Source organism: Vidua macroura, chromosome 2 (assembly GCF_024509145.1).
Source record: "Vidua macroura isolate BioBank_ID:100142 chromosome 2, ASM2450914v1, whole genome shotgun sequence".
Lineage (NCBI taxonomy): Eukaryota > Metazoa > Chordata > Aves > Passeriformes > Viduidae > Vidua > Vidua macroura.
The window spans coordinates 80,207,498-80,232,180 of record NC_071572.1 but is presented as its reverse complement, the minus strand read 5'-3'; the positions used below and the strand labels follow the sequence as shown (position 1 = coordinate 80,232,180).

General features: G+C 46.8%; 2 protein-coding genes across 5 annotated transcripts in view; one reads left to right on the top strand and one right to left on the bottom strand.

The window, feature by feature from the left end:
* The window catches only part of ME3 (malic enzyme 3), a 118,039-nt gene extending 113,267 nt beyond the window's left edge, over positions 1 to 4,772 (top strand). For all 4 annotated transcript variants that reach the window (XM_053970966.1, XM_053970962.1, XM_053970965.1 and 1 more), the window contains exons 9-14: positions 697 to 810; positions 1,461 to 1,566; positions 2,136 to 2,278; positions 3,215 to 3,388; positions 3,814 to 3,912; positions 4,501 to 4,772. In XM_053970966.1, the coding sequence (XP_053826941.1) occupies positions 697 to 810; positions 1,461 to 1,566; positions 2,136 to 2,278; positions 3,215 to 3,388; positions 3,814 to 3,912; positions 4,501 to 4,662 (798 nt within the window). In that variant the 3' untranslated portion in view covers positions 4,663 to 4,772. The remainder of the gene's footprint in view (positions 1 to 696; positions 811 to 1,460; positions 1,567 to 2,135; positions 2,279 to 3,214; positions 3,389 to 3,813; positions 3,913 to 4,500) is intronic.
* A 7,671-nt stretch (positions 4,773 to 12,443) lies between these two features.
* FAM181B (family with sequence similarity 181 member B) lies at positions 12,444 to 15,754 on the bottom strand. The gene is given in 4 exon segments (XM_053969808.1): positions 12,444 to 14,598; positions 14,600 to 14,653; positions 14,655 to 14,717; positions 15,668 to 15,754. Coding segments are annotated over 4 exon segments (1,530 nt in total). The 3' UTR covers positions 12,444 to 13,272.
* Positions 15,755 to 24,683: the final 8,929 nt, after the last annotated feature.

Sequence of the window (24,683 nt, the reverse complement as noted above, 5' to 3'; positions counted from 1 at the left end):
GAAGAAGAAGAACCCTCCAAAGCCTGGTCCATGGGCTAAAGGTGTTGGTCTATGACCTGTCTCAGCTCTTACCCACCTGTGAGACTTTGGGAAGATCTGTTATTATTTGTCTATCCCTCACTGAGACAAAGATTGTTCTCTGTCTCTCCACCCCTGCCGGCAGTTATGTCTGTGCTGGTCACCATCTCTGTGGCATAGAGCCCCTCCTGCCTTGTTAGTCCCCATCTGGGCAGAAGGGCCAGGCATGGCTATAGGAGCACAAACACACAGAATGTCCAGGGCTGCTTTCCCAGGCAGGAATGGGAGAAGACTTTCCTCATGGCCGTATTTCAGATACAGCAGTCCCACTTGACTTGGAGTTCCTCTGTACTGGTATTATCACCAGCATTTTTAAAGTGTCTGCCTCTCTTCCTCCCCTGCAGCAGCTGATTTAAATTATGGAGACAGCCCCTGCTTGTCAAGGTACCACTTCTGTTTTTTCAGCCTCACCTGCAACCTGCTCTGCTGAATGATTGTGAGGGTTTTTATTTATGGCAGTACCTACAATGCTAAAATCAGCCCCATGCCTTGGCACTGTACCACAGAAAGTTTCCCTGCTTTTACAGTGCTGGGGGATGACCCAACCCACCTCTCATTTAAAATCTTCCCCCAAAAGATAATGATATCCCAATGAAGTTTTTATATACTGTGTTCCAGGCTGCAATGGGCATAGCTCATCTCATCCTCATGGCCATGGAAAAGGAAGGAGTTTCACAAGAGGATGCCATCAAAAAAATTTGGATGGTGGACTCCAAGGGACTGATTGTGAAGGTGAATTTGTCTCCAGAGCTGAGCTCCACTCACCTGCCATCCATTGCCAGCAGAGCAGGCAGATACTGTGGACCCCTGCTCAGCCCTGAAGTAAAGGCTGCCGTTTTATTGGTGTCAGCATTGCTGCTCTTGCTTTCAGAGGACTAGGTCACATGGTGACAAGTGTGCCAGCAGCAGTGGCTGCCCTAAAGGCAACACTTCAGGCTGGGCCTCTGAAGTGGAAGGATACCCTGCTGGCCATGGCCTCAAGCAGTGCTGGAAGTCTTGCACATCATATGGGGCATTATCACAGCAAAATTGTGCCCTGCTCAGTGACCCAGCCTGGCCCAGCTCCATTCTGCATTCCCTGGGGCCCCAGGGCCTCTGCCCTTGTCCCTCCTCAGACTGGAGGAGACTTGTGCTTTATGTACAAGTGAAGGGCAGCCAGGTCCTTCCTCCACACAGTCAGCATACTTTGGTGGGTGAGAGGAGCAGAGGCCAGCCCAGTGTGGCATTACACCAACCACTCGATGCCTGACTGGCTGAGCTCCTGCTATGTGGAATCTGCTTTAGGCAGAGGGCTGAGAGACGAAATAAGCTGAAGATGAGTTACTATGTTATGTGTCCACCTTTTGCCAACAGACCAAAGTTTGATTCCTCTTTCCTCACAGGGCAGGAGCCACCTGAATCACGAGAAAGAAATTTTTGCCCAGGACCACCCCAGTGTGGACACACTGGAAGAGGTTGTGGAGAAAGTGAAGCCTACAGCAGTTATAGGTGGAGTTCACTTAATATGACCTTTTCATGTCAATTCAATTCTTAGGAAAGTTTCTGTCTTTCCTCTGGAGTCTCCTTTTGTTCTCCTAGTCAAAACAAAATGAGCTTTTTTCACCCCTGTTTTGTTGGTTGAGTTCTCCATATCCTTTTTGTCTTAACTATGGGGCACAGGCTTCCTCACTTTTGGAGCTGTAGGAATTCTTTCAGACAGAGCTGTAGAGGGAGGTGCTGGGGGAGGCAGGATCTGGGGCTCTCAAGCAACAAACTTGGCCCTATCAGGCTGGGCAGGATGAGGATGACAACAGGCACCTCAGGAAGGTCTTTGGGAGTCAGAGCACTGCAGTCAGGCTCGCCAAAACACTTGTGCCCACTCTGCCTGGAGGAGCAGAGGGCTTTATTTTGAGATAGGCTTTAAATCTCACTGTCATATGGGAAAGATGCCACCTGCATCTCCAGAGATGAAGCTGGTTCCCTCCCACAGTTCATTTACCAGTCCCAGAGGGACCAGCCCGATGCACTGAAGCTGCACAGCGGGAAGGCACCACCTCACCCTCCTGTTGCTGTTCCAGGTGTGGCGGCCGTTGCAGGCGCTTTCACTGAGAAGCTGCTGAAGGACATGGCAGCCTTCAATGAGAGGCCCATCGTGTTCGCCCTGAGCAACCCCACGAGCAAAGCAGAGTGCACAGCAGAGCAGTGCTACCACCTCACCCAGGTACTGCCTCACCCAGGTACCACCTCACCCCGGTACCTCACCCAGGTACCGCAGCTCAGCACCGGGAGCACAGGGCCTGGCTGGATCCAGGACACCACAGCAGGGCATGCTGGCAAACAAGTGACAGCCTGCATAAATTGAAATAAGAGACATTTGAGCTGGGTGTAAAGAAAGATTTTGACACTGTGAGGAGGGTCAGGAGGTGGAGCAGGGGGCAAGGCCAAGGTTGCTCATGCAGTCTCTGTCCTTGCAAGTTTTCCAAGACCAGATTGGGTAAAGCCCTGAGCAACCTGGACTGATTTCGTAGCTGACCTTGCTGTGAGCAAGAATTTGGGTCCCTAGCAGCCTGAACTACTTTGTGATCCTCTAAAGTGATTGCCTCCTTCACCCATAGCTGTCTGAGATGTCCCATCCTCTCTGGTTTCTGTCCCCTGTGTTACCCCAGCTTAGCTGTTTATGTTACTATTTCATCACCTAACTTAGACCCAATGTCACTGAAGAATTACAGTCATGTGAATTGACTTGGCTTGAGAGAGGAGCCCTTGTCTCACTCTTTCCTTTGCCTTCCCCACCACCTGCCTATGGCCAGAGCAATCACACAGCTCCAGACCTTTATCCCACATGTCTCTCTTCATACTCCATAGATGGTTGATAGAGAGGTAGAAAGACTCCTCAGCAGAGCACTTGCAGTACAAACACATGCTCAGTGCTTGGTGGCCCTTCCCATGGCCCCGATCATGGCTTGGGGGGGGGGGGGGGGGGCGGGTTTGGGTCTTCCCACAGTGTCAGCTGGAGGTGGCTCTGGTGGAGATGCCTCTGCTGACTGAGTTTTGGCAACTTTGTCACCAATGTCCCCTGAGCACAGGTCATGATGAGCAGCAGAAATATAAGACTTCTCTTCCGAATCTGAATGCTTTTTTCTCTCTCTTTGATCAGGGCCGGGGAATATTTGCAAGTGGGAGTCCATTCCCAAAGGTAACCCTACCCAATGGACAGACCTTCTTCCCTGGCCAAGGAAACAACGCCTACGTCTTCCCAGGAGTGGCTCTGGGAGTCATTGCCGGCGGGATCCGACACATCTCTGATGAAATCTTCCTCATCACAGCAGAGGTTTCCAACTGACATTTAACTGATATTGTAAAAAAGATGATAAGAGGCACATGTATCTACTTCAGGTGTTTTAAAGAACCTGGCCCACGACAATGCGTGGAGGGGAAATAGCTCAGTCTCAGCAAAAAGCTGCAGCCTTCTCCTGGCTCAGGGAAAGCTCATGCTTCCATTACACCTACAGAGGTGCCGGAGCCATGACAGGGTTCTCCTTCTCCACACCTGCTGCCCTAGCACAGCACTGCCCCACTCTGGCTCCAGTCTGAAGTCTGTGATGAAACGTGTACACACATGTGTTTGAACAGGTCATGAGTTCCCACTCAGGACTAGTCCCAGCTGCTGAGGTTTCAGTCACATACCGTGTAATGTGAGGGAATGTGGTATGTGCTTGAGACCATCCCTAAAAACTACCATTCTCTTCTTTCTAGACTATTGCTGCCGAGGTGACAGAGCAGAATCTTGCAGAAGGAAGACTCTATCCCCCCTTGGGCAGCATCAGAGAAGTGTCTCTCAAAATTGCTGTGAAAGTGAGTATTTCCATTCTTATTTCCATCTTTCGTGGTAGGAAGGGAAGGAATTGCCATGGCATCATTTTTGATTTGTGTTTCTTTTTTAATTCAATTCAATTTATTTCAATTCAATTTCAATTCAATTTATTCTAAAGTCTAAAGCAGTCATTCTCAGGAATTCTTCTGGCCATAATTGCTGCTTTGATTTCTTCCATCATTAAAACCCAGATGTGAAAAATGCATTCTGATTCTGGATGCCTCACAGCTCACAAAGCTCTGCTTTATTGCTTGAAGCTGTGAGTCTTCAGCACTTTAAAAAAATGAGGTTTAGAGTTAAATTCAAACATGACTGAAATTGCCAAAAGATTTTAGGTTCCAAACTGCTATTTTGGAACCTTTCCTCATGTATTTAAGCAGGCAGCTTACATTCCCTCACCCAACTGAGGGTGAAGTGCAGCTGACTCATAAAGAGAAAAAAGAAAAAAAACTGCACAATTCTGAAAGGAGGAAAGAGGGAAAACACAGACAGGGCCAAACTGCAGTTGGTTTCAACTTCATAACATGCCAGCATTGTTTCAGCAGCTCATTTTGCTTATCTTTTTGCAGATTGTTGACTGGGCCTACAAGCATGGCCTCGCTTCTTCGTACCCCGAGCCAGCAGACAAGGAAACCTTTGTGAAACAGCTCATGTACAGCTCTGACTACGATTCATTTGCTTTTGATGATTACAGGTGGCCCCCCGCAGCCATGCAAACACAAAGTATATAATGTTTTGTGAGAATTGTTCTCTCATTTTTGCCATCAGTTCCTGTGGCCCATGTCATTGCTGATATAACGCACCTCCAGGCTTGCAGAATGATAAAAGTAAATTAATCCAAGTTTTTTTTTTTTTTTTTTTTTACTTGCCACTGATTTTTGTCTGGGGGAGCATGTCAGTAGGGAATAAAATGGAGTCCAGGGTGGGCAGTGGATACTCCAAGGAGGGTGACAGACTGGCTGCAGCCCATCCCAGTCAGTCAGCACTGCTGATTGCTGATTGCTTAACATACTGCCTACTCTCAGCTGCCCTGAGATAAGCTACCTGGGCCACCTCAGAAGCACAGAATCCCATGGCTACTGGGAGTGCCCATAGGAAGCTCGAATCCACACGGCCATCCCTCACACATGACAGCCACGCTTTGCCTGTGGCTCCCTGGATGTAATGGGAAGTGTGTGCATTGCCCTGGGAGTGTTGCACACTTGGGAAGCACCACTCTTTTCTGCTTCTGGAGTCCCTGATGCTGGGGAGTCTCAACCAACCCAAACTGGTGCATGGTACTGTCGTTTGCCACACCCCATGGAAACAAACCCCAAAACCTCCCTCAACCCCTCTCCTCCTCAATTCAGGTGGCCCTTCAAGATAACAAGAGTGAAGGGACACATAGGGGCCAAGCCAGAGAGCAGGACACCCCCAAAACCACATACAGCCATCACATTGGTGCAGCTCCCAATGGACACTGCTAAGGACGCACTGCCACCAGCCAAGGACTCCCCTGGGAGTCCCTCTGTGTCACAGAGTTCCAGGGAGGCCTCCCCCAGCCTTGTGACATTGTCATACCTCACCAAAAATTATCCCAGCAGGATGGGTGCCCCTGACCATAACTGGGAAAGAACAGAGGGATTGCTGGCAACTGTTCCAGCACACACTCCCTGTGCTGCTGCGGCTGAAGGGAAGGTGGGGCTGAAGGGAAGGTGTGCTCGGGGGAGCGCAGCAAGTTGGGTGGGAGCCTTTTATGGGAGCAAGGCTGTGCCCGCGCTGCGAGTTCCTTGCCAAAGCCCGCAGCCCTGTGTTCCCACGTGTAGGATTCAAAGGGAACCACTGGAGGGCTGCAGAGGACTTCAACGCGCAGCTTTGCCCCAGGAGAGAAGTCCTGTCGGCCGTACCTCACATTTTACCAGGGACTTCAGCAGTGGCAGTGAATATTCTCTTCTTGTCCAGTCTTGTACAAGAAAAGTCTCCCGTAGAGGGAATACTTACTGGAGTTGGAGTTGCTGGGCGTCTGCCCTACAAGGAACATCAACTAGTAAAAGAGACTAAATTGGTGTAGGAAAAACTCAAGTTGAATAGTGGTGGGACATACAACTGCTGTGTTTTGTTTTCTAATTTAAAGCAAGCATATTTCTAGCAGATCATTGTGGCTTTCTCTGTTCCCAGTTTTTCTCTCAGCAGCAGGAAAAGTCTCTATTCTTAAATTGTTCTTTTTTTCTTCCTTTGAAAAACAAGGTAATTTGAAACCAGTGATATAACTAGCATAAACACAAGAAAAATATATCAATACATGTAATAATTTGGCAATATTAATACCTATTTCAAGCTCAGAAAGGGTTATTGTGTCATCCAAACATGATGGCCTGACAATTTCCTGATATCTGAATTACCTCTGCCAAGAAAAAACCTTCACTTTTCTTTGCCTCATCTCTCGTGTCTCTCCTCTTATTTAACAAAATTTCATCTTATTTATAATTCCACTTGGTCTGGATTAGCCAGGTAGCATTTGTCCTGTAGTAAAATATGTTCTTCTTCCCCTGGCGGGGCCCATACATTGGCCAAGACAGCACATTGCTTGGAGTTGCCACAGGCTGTAGCACTGGCTTATCTCCAGGAGCATCCAGGAACCAGTGTGTAGCTCTGACAACCCAAGGAGCTCTGGACAATACAATAAAAATAAATTATATTGAAGTCAGGGCCATCCTCCTCTGGCCTGACTGTTTACTTCAGCCCTTGTGCCTGGTGTTCTGTCAGCTAGCTCTAGGCAGGAAGGGTCATCTAAGCCATAAAAAGTATTAATCACAGACTTTAGGAAAAAAGTCAGGATGTCTGGCCATCACGTTTGTATTAGGAACACCAGGCTGTTCTTACAAGTATCCACCCCAAATTAAGCCTCTACCCTTTAAGTCATGTTTTGAGGCACCTTCCTCACAAGCCCTGATTTCATGTGCAAATGGGAGACATTTGTTCTGCTGGCACTTCAAGGGTGTGATGACCTTTCCATCCTGAAAGGAAAATCTTGATAAAATCACTAATTAATGACTGAGCTTGAATCATTTGTCTCAGATATGTGGATAAACAAAGAAGCTAAAGGTCTGGCTATTAAACAGGAAAGAAAGGTTTTTTCTTCATAGAGCGAGCTGTTCAAATACCTAAAATGGTGGTAATTGATTTATATGCAATTATTGGAGTGCACAGAAGCAATTATAGCTGTTATTTGAAGCCCAGTTCCACTGTGAGGTGTTTCTATGCAAAAAAATTATTAGTTAGACACTGATGAAAAATGGTGGTAGAAGGATGGAATTTCTCCTCATTTAAAGTTCATACCCAATTTTACCCCTCTGATCTCTGTTTTCTATATCTTGAGAATAACAGGGCTGTTTACTCCAGACCTAACAAATCCAGCTGACAAACCACTGGCAGAGAAGAGACTGTTGGCAGTCTCTTGGGGGAGGGATTTGATCACAGAACTGTAACACTGCTGGTATTATTGAAACAAGATCTGCCAGAGTCCAGCTCAACTCACAGTCACCCAGGGCTGTATTCATACAGTCAGCAGTCAGAGCACTAAATGTTATTTAGTCTGTAACTCCTGTAGATTGGTCTGGAAAGTCACTGAGGTGTCCAGAGGTCTCAGACATGAACCTCCATCGCCTTTCAGGGTGCTCAGCCTCAATACCCAAAGAAACATTCTGTTGAGCTTGGGAGATGAACACATTAAAGAGAGATGGGAAGAGAAGGAAATAAGAATGTCATACTAAAGGAGGGTCCAGGACAGCTCTCAATGCCACCCTGGAGTGTTGTGTCCACCTGAACCCAGAGCAGAGTCCTGAGCGCACCTGGCACAAGCTCAAGCTCTTCGCTATGAGGTTTGGAAGACAGAAAGGGTCATGTCTGCTACATAATTGAAATGAGTCATGGAAATCAGTCCCTATAAATTTCTCCTTTACCCTGTGGTACAGAAGAGCCTCTATCACATTCTGCAATTAAGAAAAAAGGGACCACCACCTCTCCTGTGACACCATCCTTGGTCCAGCAGCTTCTCAGGCAGGATTCCTCTGATTGAAGAGTATTGTGGCAACATCAAATTAAATATCCTTCACTGAGCTTTCACCACAGTGGAAGTACAAAGGGCTGAAACTGTGGGCCTCTATATTTCATGAAGCCAAACAAAAATAAAATTAATAACAATTATGGCCAGCTTCTCCAAGAGAGAGCAGTCTGTATTCCCCATCTACAGGTACCAACAAAGTGATTTGTCACGCAGTGTTTTAGGTTTAACTCACTCCCAGTCTGACAGGAGATTTGCTTCACTTAGCTGTGGCTGAAATGGCTGAGCTGAGCTCCAGCTGTTCCTGGGCTAAGCCAAACTGCCCCCACTTCACTCCAAACCCTCCTTGAGGATGCTTTTGGGCACTGATCACAGGTTGTAGCAACAGAGAGACAGGTACTATTCTCTTCAACACGTAGCTAAGGGATGGCACCTACGGCAAAGAGACAAGGCAGAAAATGGAGACTGTCATCTCTTCATCTGGCACAGCAGGATTTGCCAGAATTTGTGCAGCAGAGCCCACAGAATGAATTATGATTAGCTGCTAAGGCTGAAGCAGTCTAAAATGCCCACCAGGAGACATCCTAGCACACAAAACATGTGCTAACAGGCACACTAGAACCCGTTACTACAAATCTTGAATCCTCTCCTCCCTCCTTCAGTGCAGACCAGTCCACATTTTCTTATATGCCCAACATTGTTGGGGAATACCTGAAGGGAGCACAGGGTAAATCGTGCAGTTTTAGCTGCCTCTGAGAGGGTGAAACAGATTGTATAAATAAGATGTGATTCTCCCATTTCAGAGAAGGAAAAATGAAGGATTATTTGGGAAATGCTGCCTATTCCTCAAATCCCACACTGGCCAATTCAAGTAATTAAAAATACATTCCACTGACAGCAATGCAGTGACATTGAGTCTGTGATCTCTGGACAACCAAGGCCTGTGGACTACGATCATAACAACCCTAAAGATAAGGCTTTGACAGTACATTTACTTTTCATATGGAGGGGGTCCAAAAAGCACAAAAGCCTAAAAACCAGCAGGCTGGTGAAGTAGTTCTTTGCCAGCAAGGGAGGGGATAATCAGGTTTACAGTGAGGTATTGAAAAATATTATTAAACACCTTCATCATTCATAGCATTGCCTTTCAGCAATCTCCTGCCAATATTCACCCCCACAGAACTGAGGAGAGAGCGCTCATTATAACACACTCTATTTTTGGCTGGTTTTGTAGGTGTGTACAAACACCACTGGATTTTAAGGAAGCGTTCAGCAGCCTCTTTGGCTGACACAAAGCTATCCTAAAAGCGTTCCCAGCTCTCACTTCATATAGTCAGGCTTGTAGGCTTAAACTCTCACAGTCTCATCTGAATTTCTTGCACATCTCTATGGAATTGCTCCACCACCTTTTTCCTCCTGTTGCCAATAAGTGCAGAATGACCTTCAGTTTTTGCAATGTTGCCAAAAACAGTTTCTTTAGAAAGTCAGGAAACAAAAAGAGTTTACAATAAACTTCTGTATCTTTTTCACTTTCACACTTCGATCAACTATGTAAGCTCAACGAAGATGACTCATCATCAATACTAGGCTGTACTATTCCCAAACTCAGGCCATGAAATAGTTAATGAGCCTCTTTCAAAATACTTAAAAAAGGAATCTTTCTGCTTTCTGAAAGTGGCTTTGGAATAGACCCAGACCATTTAAGTCACAAAATACTGAGACACAGTAGTAATTATTCATGGTGAACCCTTACTTATTTGTCAGTAAATCCCCATTAAGGAAAGGTTAAGATTCCCTCATTTAAAATGAGAAGCAAGGGTTCTTGTCAACCCCCTTTACCATCTTTGACTATATATTAAAAATTATTAACATGTGTATGCTTTCCCATCAAAATCTCCAGTAACATAAGGCAACTGCAATAAAATTCAGTTTAGTGTGTCTGAAGAACTCAGTGCAGGCTTTGTAAAATGAAATAGTTTGGTAGTCTGACCTCGATCCAACCAAACAGAACCTGTTTCCTTTCAAGGGGAGACATTTCTTTTTAAGACAGAAAAACTAAAAAGAATTATCTTTAGTCCTTAGGGACAGACTCCTTATAAAAAGCGCATCAAAAAAAAATCAAAATAACTTGCTCAATTACAAAAGCTTTTATTCTTGCATATGCTTAAGATTATGATCTTCAGTGTTTCAGAGGAGAAAACAATTTCCCAAGGGTGTTTTTGAGTGAGACTGTTAGGTGATGTTTTCAGTGCCTGCACTACTCAAGCTGGGGGAAACAACCCAACAAAAAGAGCCCACACATGCACAAAGGAGATCAAAGATGCAGCCTCACTAGATGACAACCCCTGGGCTGTTCAGGTGCCCTCACTGCCTCCACAGCGTGGAGAGGGGCTCCAGTGCTCCTCAGGAGTTACAAAGAAGTTCTTTGGTCTGTGTTGTGGGAAAAGCTGTTGTTAGCTCCTTTCCAGGCTCATCATACTTCCCATGCCAGGTACTCCTCAGATACAAATACATCCTCTGGCAGCAATGTAGCCATTCTTCGAAGAACACTGATTTCTAGATTTCTTTTTTTTTTTTTCTGTCACTGCAAGCTCCTATAATCTGAACATCCCCCTTAAGGAACTACAGCAGGATAGAGGCTAAGCTGAAGAGACTTGTGCAGCTGCTGCTTAGTCAGCCATATTCCCAGAGCCTGACCCAAAGCTCTTGCAAGCCCACAAAGAACCCTCCCAAGCTGGCAGCACTGGGAATGAGGTGCCAGCCCAGCCTTGGATCAGCCCAGCTCTGCTGGCACCCACAGAGCTGCTTCTCCCACTGGTTTTAGACAAGGTCTAACCCAAGAAAGCTGATTGATGCTCAGCTTCTGAGCAACACAGGTCACCATCTACAAGGCAGCAGAGCACCAAATGAGCAAAAAACACCAGCTGGTCACTTTTGTGGCCCTTCAGGGCTACTTAGAATAAGAAGGCGAGGTCTGTGAGCAATCAGACTATTCAGGTTTGCAATGTCTGTCCCAGAACCAATTACTGAAAACCTCTTTTGACTTTTTCTGAGCAAAATCGCACTGACATCTGTGAGACAGCTGACATGATAGATTAGATTAGATTAATCTTAGATTAGATCCCCAGTTAATTTTTGCCTATTGAGTTTATGAGATAAATAAATCCTAAAAAAAGTGGGTTTGTTCCTTACCTGGGACCACTGCATTATCAGCTCCCCCATCATTATCAGCTCCCCCATCCCACCATTCCCTGGCCTGCTGAAAGCACAAATCTTAGGTGCACAGCTCAGGGGAGTAAAATGGGCACTGAGATTATTAGCACAGCATCATCAAGCTGAAATAATTCTGAGCAGCTGTCAAGCCATGCTGCAAATTCACATGCTTGAAGTAGGAACTAAACAGACAAAAGAATAATACAACACACCTCCACCTGACATAACTCCCCAGCTGGTCTTTCCCAGGTAGTCTCAGATGCAGTTAGATGCAAGCTCTGCTGGGATTTGGCAGTGTGCAACTCACTAATGCAAGCTGGGACGTTTGCCAAAGTGAAGAAGGCAGGACAGATCTTACAGAGCAGAACATTGTCCCATCATCAAAACCAGCAGCAGGGCAGGATTAACCTAATTTGTAGCTACCTTGGCTGCCCATTGATCCTCATACACGCTCTCGAGAAACTGAGTGAAATAAACTGCTGCAAAATTGTTCTTGAAAAGTGCATTTCCTCAACAGTACTCAGCTATCAAACGCTGGAGTGTTGTGGACGTTCATCCATGGTGGTTCCTTTCCGTACAGCTTGTGGACACCTTGGGCAGCTTGTGGGGAGGAAAGAGGAGGCAGCAGTTACAGCTCTTGCTTATAAAAGTAACACTAAAACATTTCCCAAATGTTATGATATCTCAGTTTATCTCCAAAAGATTTTACTTCACCTCTCCACAGTTGCCAGCATGCTGACCCCAAATCTCTGAAAAGTTAAATCTGGGTAGAAGAATGAAAAAAAATTGCTTTACCTTCCACACTATCTTTTAAAATACAGAAGGCACAAGGATTTGTCACCACCACCGATAGTAAAACCCCAGGCTGATCCCGATGTGGATTCCATTTAAAAACAAACAATCCACTTGGGGCTGGCAGGGAGCCAGATTGCGGGATTGCCTTTGAAAACTTGCATCTCAATAGGAAAGCTCGGAGTATTTTGATCTGTTTTCATAACTGTAACAATTTTCATCCCTTGACTTTGTAGCATATTATTGCTCCTTTCTTTCTACTAAATTACAGAAACAGACAGTGCAAATGAAGGCCAAACAAGCATGGGTCGCTGTGGATAAAATACGGCATTTCAAAAGATTTAGAAAAGACAAAACCTGCTGCCTGTCTTAACTCCTGCCAAGAAACCATTACAGAGGATGGAGGCACAGTGAAAGCCCCCTAAACGCCGTGTCTCAACAGCAGTAACAACCACACATCTTGGATCTATTGTGCAGCTTTATTTTTATAGGACCTATCATAGACTCTTTTACATAACTTAAATGATTATCAAATAATCTCCTGTACACAGTGAGAGGGAGCCGCATCGCTTTCTGAGCTTTGACACATTCCTGGAAGAAATCCAACAGTATGTAGGAATCACACGGCCGCAGTGGCTACAGTAAATTTTTGTCCCGAACTTACACCATCGATTAACTTATGAATCACTGCGAATTGCCGTTTTGCAAGATCCTGCAAGATGCTGTTAAAATTTCAGGACACTGAGTTTTGGTAGCAGCATTTTTAATTTTGCTTCACTTTCTTGCCTTTGTGTCCTCAGCTGAACACCTGCCAGCACTTGTGACAAACGTGAGCCTGGGAAAAATGTTAAATGCACCTCAAGTTTTGACATGAGCTTTAGGTTTAGACTGAAATCATTGACGAGCGGTCTCCGCGGCCTCTGAGAGCGCAGCCCTTGTCCCCACGTCGCCTACAGGTACAGCAACGCGTCTGCCCAGAGCCAGCCAAGTCCTGGCCCCTAAGGAAGGAGGATGAAAGGGGGGCACCGGCCGCTACAAAAAGACCTGAAGAAACCCAAAGTTTCACATTTTATTTGCAGCGTCGCCCAAACCGCAGGAGGAGGAGACTGGCAGTGCACAAGGGTGAATCCTGCGGGGGCCGTGGCCGCGGTTTCGGCTGCGGGGCTCTCACATGCAGCGGAGTGTGCGGAGCCCCGTGCGGCCTCCGCGCTGCCCCACATCCGCCCGCCCCCGCGGGGGCTCCGGGCTCCGCTCCCCGCCTCGCCGTCCCGGCGGACCCCGAGCCGCGGCCGCCCTAGAGCCCGGGGTAGCCCCCGCGGTGGTACCCGCCGCCGTAGTCGTAGGGCGGCTGCGGCGGGGGCAGCGGGCACTCGGGGAAGAAGGAAGCGAACCCCGCGGGCAGATGCCCGCCGGGCTCCTCGCTGCCGCCGCCGCCGCTGGGCACGGGCTCGGCGCCGCCGGGGTAGATCGGGCGCAGCGGCTCGGCCGGCGCCTTCCTGGGCGGGCTGCAGGGCGCAGCCGGGCTCCAGGGCGGCTCGGGGTACAGCAGCCCGCCCAGCAGCGGGTGCGGCCCCGCGGGCAGCGGCAGCTCGTACAGCCCGTGCTCCAGCCCCAGCTCGGCGGGCAGGCGGCCGCCGAAGGCGTCGGTCGCGGCGGCGTGCTCGGGCAGCAGCGCGCCGTACTCGGGGCACAGAAGCTCGAAGAACTCGGTGGCCTCCGCGCCCCCACCCCCGCCGCCCTTCTCCGGCTCCTTGGCGGGCGGCCCGCGGGCGGCGGGGCCGGGCAGCGCCGGCTCGGTGAAGAAGGAGGGCGGCAGGTTGCGGTCCCGCAGCGGCACCTTCCGCGGGCCACTCGCCGCCTTCTCCCCGCCACCCGCCTTGGCCTCGGCGCCGCCCGCCGCGCCCCGGCCCCGCTGCAGGGAGCCGAAGAGGGCGGCCAGGCTCTTGTTCTGGAGGCTGCTGCCGGCCGCCTGCGCGGGCTCCCGGCGCGGCGGGGGCCGGGCGGGGCAGGCGGCGGGCGGGCAGGCGGCGGGCGGCGGCGCGGGCGGCGGGGCGGCGGCGGCGATGATGCCGGTGCAGCGCTTGATCTGCTTCTGCAGGTACTTCCTGTGGTTCACCTTCCGCCGGGACTTCACCGGCCGGTCCAGCGCCAGCTTGATGTTGCTGGAAGCCGAGTCGATGAAGCTCAGCAGGTCCCGGGTGGCTTCTCTAAAGTCCCCCGCATCGCCGCCGCCGCCCTCGTAGCCCTTCTCCAGGTCGGCATAGCCCAGGAGCCCGCCGGCGGCGGGGAAGCAGAAGGAGAGGAGGTGGTGGGGGCTGAGCAGCGCGGCGGGCACGGCCATGGCCGGCGGCGAACGCCGCCGCCCCGAGTTCCGACAGAGTCCGCTGGGATGCGCCCGGCGGACGGCGGCAGCAGCAGCAGGGAAAAGGCGGCGGGCGGGGAAGGAGGAGGAGGAGGAGGAGGAGGAGGAGGGATCAGAGCGGGGCTGGCCCCGGCCCTCCCCGCCTCCCTGCCGGGAACCCGGGGGCCGGGCTGGCTGCACCCACCAACCCACCGACCCGGACGGGAACACTGGCAGCGGCGGGGCGGGACAAGCATCACCCCCGGGACTTGGACACACCCGCCCTGGGACAGATACGCAGCCCCGCGGGATAGGTGTACACACACACCCCTGGGACAGGTGCACAGGCATCCCCTGACCAGACACACGCAGGCACCCCAGAGCAGGTGCACAGCATCCTTCAGACCCCATCAGTCTTGTCCCCCCTCCCGCAGCTGCTCAGCTGGCAGAAAACATGTTCCTCCGTCTGGGGTCAGGTCTGGTGCTTGCAGGGCTCTGGGTGCGAGGGCACGGGGACATGCTCTTGCTCTTGACAGCCGCCAGGATACACACACTTAAATTGATTTGTAAAGGATGCTTTTTTCCAAGCTCATTGATATGCACATTACATAGCGTATTCTCTGTCTAGTCAAGTCCTAAGAAAATTCAGAGCTGTGATCCAGTAGAGATTTCGAATGACTGGGGTGCATGGAGTTAGTCACAGAATTATGTAGTGGTTTGGATTGGTAGGGACTTTAAAGATCATCTAGTTCAACTCCCCTACAATGAGCATGGACACCTTCCACTAGACCACCTTGCTTGTGGTGGTGCATGGATTTAGTGAAGCAGCAGTATAAATCTTCCATATAGAAGGTAAAAAAGTTAGTGAAGTGGCCACTTAAAGTACTGCTAACAGCTTCTGAAGGAATTGTCTTTTTTTTATGGGGAAAATGTATTTCAATTTGCCTTCAGAAGACTCTTATGTTTATGCAGAACAACCCTCAATCCAGCTCCAGATTTATGTTCAATGCTTTTATATGTCCAAATTTGAATGAAGATCCATATCTGATTTGGAATTAAGTAAAGTGAGTTTTCATTGTCTGCATCAGTTCATTAGAAATGCAGCAGATTTGTATTGGAAGGAAAAAAGAGAAAGCAAAACTGCAGAAGGAAAGTGAGACAGGGTCCTTTGACTGTAGTGGTAAAATGGAAAAACCAGCCATATTCACCTCACTGTGGTTTGAAACACTTGTTGAATGCAAAGCAAGTATTGCAAAAAGAAAAGAGGAGAAAGCACATATTTTGTGAGAGGAAAAGGAGGCTCAATATCCTCTACAAAACAAGATTGCTGATTTTCTTGATCTCTCACCAGCATCTCAGCAGGTGTCTGCAGGGTCCCAGCGGCAGGCAGGACCTCACAGTCCCAGGCACAGCCTTGGCTCTGGTGCCAGCCCATCTGGACCAGGTCTCCTTTGCAAAACTTGCTCAGCTGGAATCTTCCAGAGTCTCATATTTCAGGACTTGCTCTGAGTGTAACAGTGTAACTGAAGCAAAAAAAAAAAAAAACCCTGGTAGGCAGAGGGCTATGGGAAGTTGATGTATCTCTCCATGTCAGAATGAGTATGTCTACATAGAAGGTGGATTTAAACTACTTAGCTCGAATACAACTGACAGGGATTAACGATCCGAGCTGTTACCCTCAGGCCCTGTCAAGCCCTGTCAAGCTTTGCAGCCTGCTCCAAGCTCCCTTACTGATGGGAAAATATAAAGAACAACATATACATCCCCTGTGTGCTCCACTAGATAGTTTTGCACCCCCTGTGAGGCCACTTTGAACTGCACATGGGTCTAGAAAATGGGGGTCACTATCCTTCACGGGATGTGCAGACAGTCTGGGACTGTTTCTTATCTGAGCAACACAAAATTATTCAAACAGAGTGGCAATGAAGTTGTCCGCAAATTAGCATCCGCTTCAGCATGGTAGCAGCAATATTCCATAGCTTGTCTAAAGGGTTTGTTAATGAGTCTGGGTGGCATTATATGCAGAGTGGATAAATATCCGGTGGCTCAGATAAAAAAGAGCTGAAAGCCCCAGCTTCTCTTCTGTAAGGCTGAATTCATTCAATTAAACAGCTTTGAGAGCTCAGCTACGGTTTAGCGGGAGACTTTATTACCTCCTAAAACTTGGAGAGTATTAAAACAATTGTCAGGCATGCAAAGGAAAGTTTGCATTCAGTTGTGCTAAGCAGCTGAATTTACATATTCTCAACCAGATCTGGAGATTTAGAAAGCCTTCATAATTGCATTAAACATGCTTATTCTCCGTGTTCTCTCAGGCAGAGCTGATTACCCCGAGTTGGGCAATGCCTGGAGGGAAATTTGCTAAGCCACATGATGTCAACAACTTGTAAAGAAACTTGATTTTTTTTTTCAAGGAAATAGTAGTTTGGTTATTCCTGAAAAACATCTCTTTTCTAGCAGCTGTATGAGCCTGCTTGTCTTCTGCCTGTGCTCTTTCAGGATGCTGATGCTCAGCCCACTTGAGGTGACTCTCAGGCCCAGCTATCCACCTCAGCTCACTAGCAGGAAATGCTGGAAATGCTGGGTTTAGACCCACAAAATAGCCCCAACCCCAAGAAAAATTTTGGACCAGATGTCCTTTTCCCTCCACTTTACCCCTAACAGACTGGGGTGAGTGAAGTGGCTGTAGAATTGCTTTCACCACCCCGAACCTTCATCCCACAGGAGAGCACTCAGTGCTTACTAATGGGCTCCAGGGGTTATACTGCTATCTTTTTTCCCTCTTTTGTGTAGGAAATTTATCTGGTTTTGTTAATTTTCTTGCTTGTTATAGGGAGCAGCATCTCAACCACCTTTGGGGGTTGAACCAAGGCTTCTGAGAGTAATACCCTTGGCATCAAGCTTGGCTTTTTTAGAAAACCAGGGCACAGTCACTCTGAGAATTAAAGGAGGTAGGAGCATGCCCTGATCACTAATGCTTTCCTCTGGCCATAGACTGAGCTCATGGCCACACGATCAAGCCCTTCACAAGAAGAATAATTTGTTATCCTTGCAGACCAGGCTGGACAGAAAGGAGAGCAGTTTCTACAAGCAAGGAAGCCTTGCATAGTCGAGGGCTGCGTTACAATGCCAGCACTTCTGTGGAGCAGCTCCTCACTGGAGCCAGTCACAAAAGCTCTGACTGCCCTCCTGGTGCTCATGGGCCACCCATCTCAGTGTCCAGCCCCAGGGTAAATCCTCTGCCATGCCGGAGCAGGATCTCACTGGGATTCAGCCTGAAGGAAACATCTCACATTGTGCCTCATCACTGAAAGGAAATAGATTCAGGCTGATATAAGGAAGAAATGTCTTATGATGAGAGTTGTGAAACACTGGCACAAGTTACCCAGAGAGGTGGAAGTGTTCAAGGCCAGGTTGGATGAGGCTTTGAGCAAGCTGAAGATGTCCCTGCGCACTGCAGGGAGGTTGGAACCAAGTGATCTTTGCAGTCCCTTCCAACCCAAATTTTTCCATGATTTTATGATCACTAGCAAAACCTTCTCCTAGGGAAGGAAAACCAAATCCAGCACTGAGCCCAGCTCTCACAATTCACAACACCCATTTTCCTTTCATCATGGCATCAAGAAGGCAGCATGAAATAAGAAAATCTCTGCGACAGGGGAGGGAGGTCTTTTTTTTTTTCCCTTCCTGGTTGTATGGCCCATATGGTTATTGAGTTATGGGAAAATCTGGCTGCCCAAACAGGTGTCACCGCTCCCAACCTACAGACTCATTTCCTGATCGCGTCTTAATCGGCAAGTTGGTTGTGAAAGTTGATTTCTTGCACATTCTTATATCAGTGGGAATTTCTGCCCTTCCCTGACAAGTATTATAGGCAGCCTTTGACATACAGCCCTACAGGACCTAAATAGGCTGCTATTCTTTCCCTACACTGAAAGGGAGCTTTGTGCCAGGGATTCATTAAACTGCACTGCACAGCCCTTCATAAATGGGCTCAATAATGAACAGTCGATTTAACTGGAAAAGCTGCTGGAGCTGTTAAATTAAAGGGAAATAAAGTGCACTTCAGGCTCAGTCTGCCAGAAGAAAATGTTGACCTAAAAAAAAAAAAAATCTTTATTTTACTCAATCTCTTGCAAACAGGCTAAAATCTTCAGGAAGTTTATACTCACAACAGTAGGAACAATTTTAAAACATACTGATTTGCTTTCCTACTAATAAAGAAAGAATTGCAATAAACTACTCAATGAAATCAGGAGAGATTAAAGGAAATATTACACTTAAGCCAAATTTAGTCCCCTTAACATGAATTTAATATTTATATGTAGATCTCTCATCCCATCAACTTTATATAGGCAAAGTTTCCACTGGAGGTGAGTTCATAAAGTCATGAGGGAGATACTTTATTTCCAGTTTGCCAGTATTTCTGAAATTTTGCAGTGCTATGCAGTCCAGTCCTTCAGTGTCCAGTTCTGCCATCATGTTGCTCATAATGCAGTGGTTGTTTTGCCCATCTGAGGTGTGCAGGACTCAGCTGAAAAACAGGCACACATGGGAGACTCCATTTAATCTTCTGAATGAATGCAAAAGTCTATCATTCAGCTGAGCCTGACCCAACTCTTGGTTTTGGAGGACTGAAATTCCTTATTTCAGTGAGGATACTCCAATGTAAACCTGGAGCAGTGAATCAGCTCTTCCATGACAGCCAACTTGCTCTCCTTCATCTGGACAGTTTTAAATCCTGTTCCTCACCTGTATTCTGTACTTTATACATGAAATATTGTGAAGAGAATCTATCTGTGTGAAGGTAGACTGGAAGCTTAAGGACAAGAAGATCAGAAGAAGTATGCAATGGGGAAGGGACTATGTCCAAATCTAATTCCTGGGGCAGCTCATCTGAAAAGAAACCTTAGCACCAGCTTAAAAAACTTGGTGTTGCTTTCACATTTCACTTTGTAGCTATTTTTTCCTTTTGTAAACTTCCTGATTGAAGAAACCCTCATCTTCTTCATCCTGTTGTGATTTTTGTTCAAATCTTGTATACAATATATAAGCTGATGGCAGCAGGCTTTGAGCTCTTCACTGAAGCTACCTTCAGTGGACTTAATATTTTTCATACTCTGAAAACATGGAGCATTCAGGAAGAATGCTGAAATTAGCTGAAATATGCCAGTCTTCCACCTAAATTTTCTATAATTATTTAAAGTTTGATTATAAATTACCTGGAGTAGATCAAAATCCTACAAGAATTGCAAAATTATGAACTTGTCTGTCAAAAAAATAGTGCATTTAAGTTGATAAGCCACCTCTTGTGCTGGTGACTCACCATTGCAAGAGCTGTGCAAAAAATACCACTGGCATCTTCTGGAAAGAGTTTTGGGGGTTGAAATTGTAATTTTTTTTCATTAATTATTCATGCTCATAATCCTGCACATGGCTACTGGTAGAAATCTTCTATGAGGAAACATTTACAAATACATGAAATTAATTAGAAAATAAATAATTTTTCATACTATTGAGAGTATTTATTTTTTTTTGTCCTCAGTTCTTGTGTATTCCTTGAAATTTTCAGGGTTTTATCTTCACTCAGAGACATTTCTGAAGGTAAATATGCAGGGGTTAGGATTGAATTCCTTCCTTTATTTCTCTAGTAGTGCAGGTTGCTGCTTGGAAGAAATGTAAAATGCTATCAGACAGCAAGTAATGTCAAGCACTGTCTTGTTTGCTGCAGACTGTCTTCCCTGTAATGTTTTTTTTTTTTGCTTGGCAGGAACCAGCTTGTTTGATCTCCTGGTCCCTGACAGGCTTTGAGGAGGGGCTGCATGGCTTTGGGGAAGACAAGAGCTCCTCAAACCTCACCTGATGCAAAGAGTGAGGATTTAAAAATGCTGCTAAAGAGCCTTCATGTATCTCAGAATGGCCACTGATACCACAGGTGCTCGGTGTCCCTCAGAGGTCTGGCCATGCACCATCCACAGCACAGGGGAGAGCGCAAGAGGGCCAGGTGCTGGCTGGGCTGTGATCATGGTCACACACAGTTTGGCAACACTGATTCAGAAAGAAGCTTTTCTCTTTCAGGATTTATGCTGTGAAGTAAGGACCTGGTCCCATTCCCAGTGAAGCCATTTCCACTGAATTTCATTAAGAGATTAATAACTCTGGCTGATGGATCTAACGTTCACAATTGCTGGGCATCAGCAATTTTCATGACTCTGGTAAGCCAGTCCCTATCTCTGCCCTCTGTGAATAATCAATTCTCTTGAGCCAGGAAACCCCATGTCAAAATCTTCATATGATTTGTGGCATCTTTGCTCCATGTAGCTATGAGCTGAACTCTGCTTGTCCTTCCAGCTCTCCCGTGGCCTGGGATCAGCACTCTCTGCCACTCTGGGCAGCTCTCAAATGCTTCAGCCATGCTCACTTGGAGGTGACTTCTCTCTGACTTGAGTGTGATTTTCAGGTACCTCTAATCACAGCAGTGTTATCATAACTTTTCCTACTCCTTTATGTCTCTCAGACAAACGTGGTGCAGCTCAGCTGATGGATCAGCCTGGAGAGGAGAAGGCCCTGGGGAAATCTTGAAGCACCTTCCAGTACCTAAAGAGGTGACGAGAGAGACAGAGAGGGGCTTTCCACAAGTGCATGGAGTGACAAGACAAGAGGGAATGGCTTTAGACTGAAAGAAGATTGGTTTAGGTTAGATATAAGAAATAAATTCTTTATTGTGTGGGTGGTGAGGCTCTGGAATAGATTGCCCAGAGAGGCTGTGGATGTCCCAGCCCTGGAAGTGTCCTAAGCCAGATTGTATGAGGCTCTGAGAAATCTACTCTAGTGGAAGGTGTCCCTGCCCATGGTAGGGGTTTGGAATAAGACTTTTAAAGTCCCTTCCAACCCAAACCATTCTGTGATTCTGTGTGACCCCACAGCAGACAACAAGAGAGCCCACTCCTCACAGATATTTACCCACAGGGTTTTTCTGGTGTGTTACAATTGTTATGAGATATTTGCAGTGCAAGTTCATCTGTAAAGATACTGTTCAGCAACATGTTCCAGTATTTAAATAAAAATAATTAATTAATTCAAATAAATGAAAACTGATTAAACCCCATTTCTTTACAAGAATCTTTTTCTCATAAAAAGAAAAACAACTGTGGCAATTTTAATTGTTTTATTTTTAACTTAGAAAGCTATCAAAACGGCATCCACTTTTGTCTATTAAGAAATTTCAAATCATCTTTAATAAGCTTAACTCGACAGGCAAATATGATTTTCTATTCCCAGCCTTGCCACCCATCCACTGCAGCACTGGGCTGCTCTGAGGGGCCCTCCAAGATCTGAAGCCAGACCAGGAATACGTTTTGGCCAGGGTGACATGAAGATCCATGTGAAAAATTATCAGGTGCAGGACAGCTGATGTTCCTTGTCTGAGCTGCCACAGGGAAATCAAAATCCCAAATTAATTTAACAGTCTTCAGATACCAGGACCAATTTTATTAACTCTATTTTTTCCCCTATTTGTTTTTCTCCCTTGCTGAGGTATGTCTGCAGGGAGTTTAATCTCATGGGGAGCAGGAATTGGTCCCAAGAACCCTTTCTTAAAGCAAAGATAATGTTCTCAGTGGTGCAGCACAGCCTGGAGACTGAGACGGCCACTGTTCTGCAGGACCTGGGCATGGCAGAAGACTGTTCCTGCACAAAGAGCTTCCTTGGCCCACCCTTGGCCATGATATGTTCTCCCATGGGAAGCCCCAGACTGTAAATCACCACAACACCAGTGTCAGTTACCCAGGCCAAGCTCTGGGTTTCAATGGGTTTGCTCTCCTGCTTAGTTCTGGGCATATCTTGTGAGACGAAAGACTTTGCTCACAGCAAGAGGGGTCAGAACCAGTTTGTGGGGCATAGCTGCCTTTTAAATGGTACCTGTTGTAGGTTTCATTAGGAGTTTAGATGCTAATATTTTATTTAGCTATAAATTGTCTAGATAAACACATAACAAAGACATATATAGCCAGAGTGGGAGCATACTGTGTTTAGGAGCTTTGGATACAGCCAATACTATATATAGACTAAAATATAGACGAAAAATGCTGTTAAGAAAAGACCTATTTTGTAAAGCTATAGCTGACATAAATATTGCATTCTTGGTTACCAGAAATGTTTTCTTAACCAGATGTTTTCAGTCTTTTCTTAACAGAGCCACTCACAGATTGTTCCCTGAATTATTTCATGTTTAGAAATGGTGTCTGGTTAAAAGAGAGGGAGACGGAGGGAGAGAGTCGCACAAACTGCCATTATCATGCAAATAGCTCCAGAGGAAAAAGGACAGTGAAAATGATAGCACTGATCTAATTATCTGCAGGCCAATATAGCTAAGTCACTGAAAGAGGCCCACAGAAAAGGCTGCCACAGAAACACAAAAAACAGCCAGAAAACAATAAGGAACTTAGCAACAGTATAAAAACGGACTTCTTTCTGTGCACAAAGACTAGTTTTATGAGCATTTTTCTTGCTTTCAGTTTGCAGAAAAGGTTAGAGCACATTTTAAATTCTATGCCAGGATATTCCCCCTCTTCAGTTCCTAAAGATCCTTTGGCACGCCGTCATATCGCGGCACGCCCGGCAGTGGGAACGTGCTGCTCCTGCTTAGCGTGTCCAGACCGCCAGGCGTGATGGGGGCTGCGGAGACCATGTGAGGTGGGGTCTGGCAGCACCGTCCTCCATGGCTTGGGCCTCCATCACCAGATGCAAGCATTGCCCTTTTCCTGTGTTGACGCTCTTGTCTTCCTTCCTGCGCTCTCAGGGGTTCCCAGCTGGAGGATGGAGGGTTTCTTTGCTTCCCACCCTCCCTCGGGTGAGCTGTGCAAGGGTTTCTCATCATCCCCTCCATGTGGAGCCAAAAGAGGAGCCCAGCTGTGCTAGCCTGAATGGGCACAGCCATCGCCACAGGCATCATCCAGCTCAGCAAGGACCTTGATAAGGACCACAAGACCCTGCACACCAGATTGCCAAATACAGACATTGACAACCAAACAAGAAATACTCAGAAGCCATTGATTGTGGCTGTCAAAGAGGACCCTACATGATCTCACCCCTAATCTCTTATTCATGGGGAGAAACAAGCAGCTCCAGAGTAACTTCCCTGCCCTATTTCAGTGATGCTGCTGACCTTGTTTTCCTGCTGACCATGAAAAGGGTCCCATTATCAACCTAATCAAACTAATCTCAACCAGATCTGAAGAACTCAAGGCACCTGCCGACTTGTCCCAACATCCATTGGAGCTACAAGTGTCAAACCAGTGCAGGCAGTTGCCCAAAATGTCCTGAAAATGGTTTTTAGAAATTCAGAGGTCACCGCTCTCCTTTTTGAGGAAGACACTGCCATCCAGTAACTACTTTTGTTCATTGCAGGTTTAAATTGGACTGGGACCAAAGCTGGAAAGGGAAAAAACACAGAGCACCTCTCTCAAAAATCTCCAAGTCATCTAATCCCTCCTAATCCCATTTTTAGGTTTAGAAAGTCTGCTAATATATCTAAATATCCATAATTAGCCTCATGCCAAGAATGTACAGACACTACAACAAATAGTTGCCAGATGTAGTAAGCCTTGTTTGTATGACTGGATGCTCAGGAAAAAGAAAGTGATTAAGGGCATTGTCTTCCAAACAACTTTTAATTATTTCTTGTGGGCCTATGAAAGGGACTTTTACAAAGGATCTGAAAGGGAATATGGAGCCATCATTCAGCTTGGATGGGGACATTCACCAATACTGACAAAATTCAGTCTTCTTGTGGCATCACAGGAAGGAAGAATAGAAAAAAATCCTCCACTGGAAAACTCTGAGGGATGAGAGGATTCAGACTGCATCCTCAGACACAGACAGGGTGGGCACTTTTGCCAATGACTCAAGCCAGTTCTGAGCCTGTCACCCTCACAAATATCCAGACATGAAGGTATGGAAATACAAACACTATGCACTCAATTTTACCCAGAGGAAGTTATGTATACATGTTTTGAGTGCATCTGGTGATATTTTTTGTGCAAGATACGAACTTTGAGCCATCTCTGCAGTGTGGAGCCTTCATCTCTGATCTTCAGGTGGGGACCACTAGATGTGGACCTCTGCAGAGTTAACACATGGCCTAGATGCACTATTTAAAGGTGGTTTTTCTTAGAAGCATGATTTTGGTTCATGGGATGGTATGGGCTTCATCAAGGAAGAATCAGAGGGAGAAAGAGGGCAGAAGGACTGTTAAGAGAATTTTGGAAGTGGTGGGCAGATTCACTTGAAGAATTTCTTTCTTGAGGAAGACAACTATCAGGTGCTTAAAAAAATCATTGTGGATAAAATGTTCCCGTATCTAT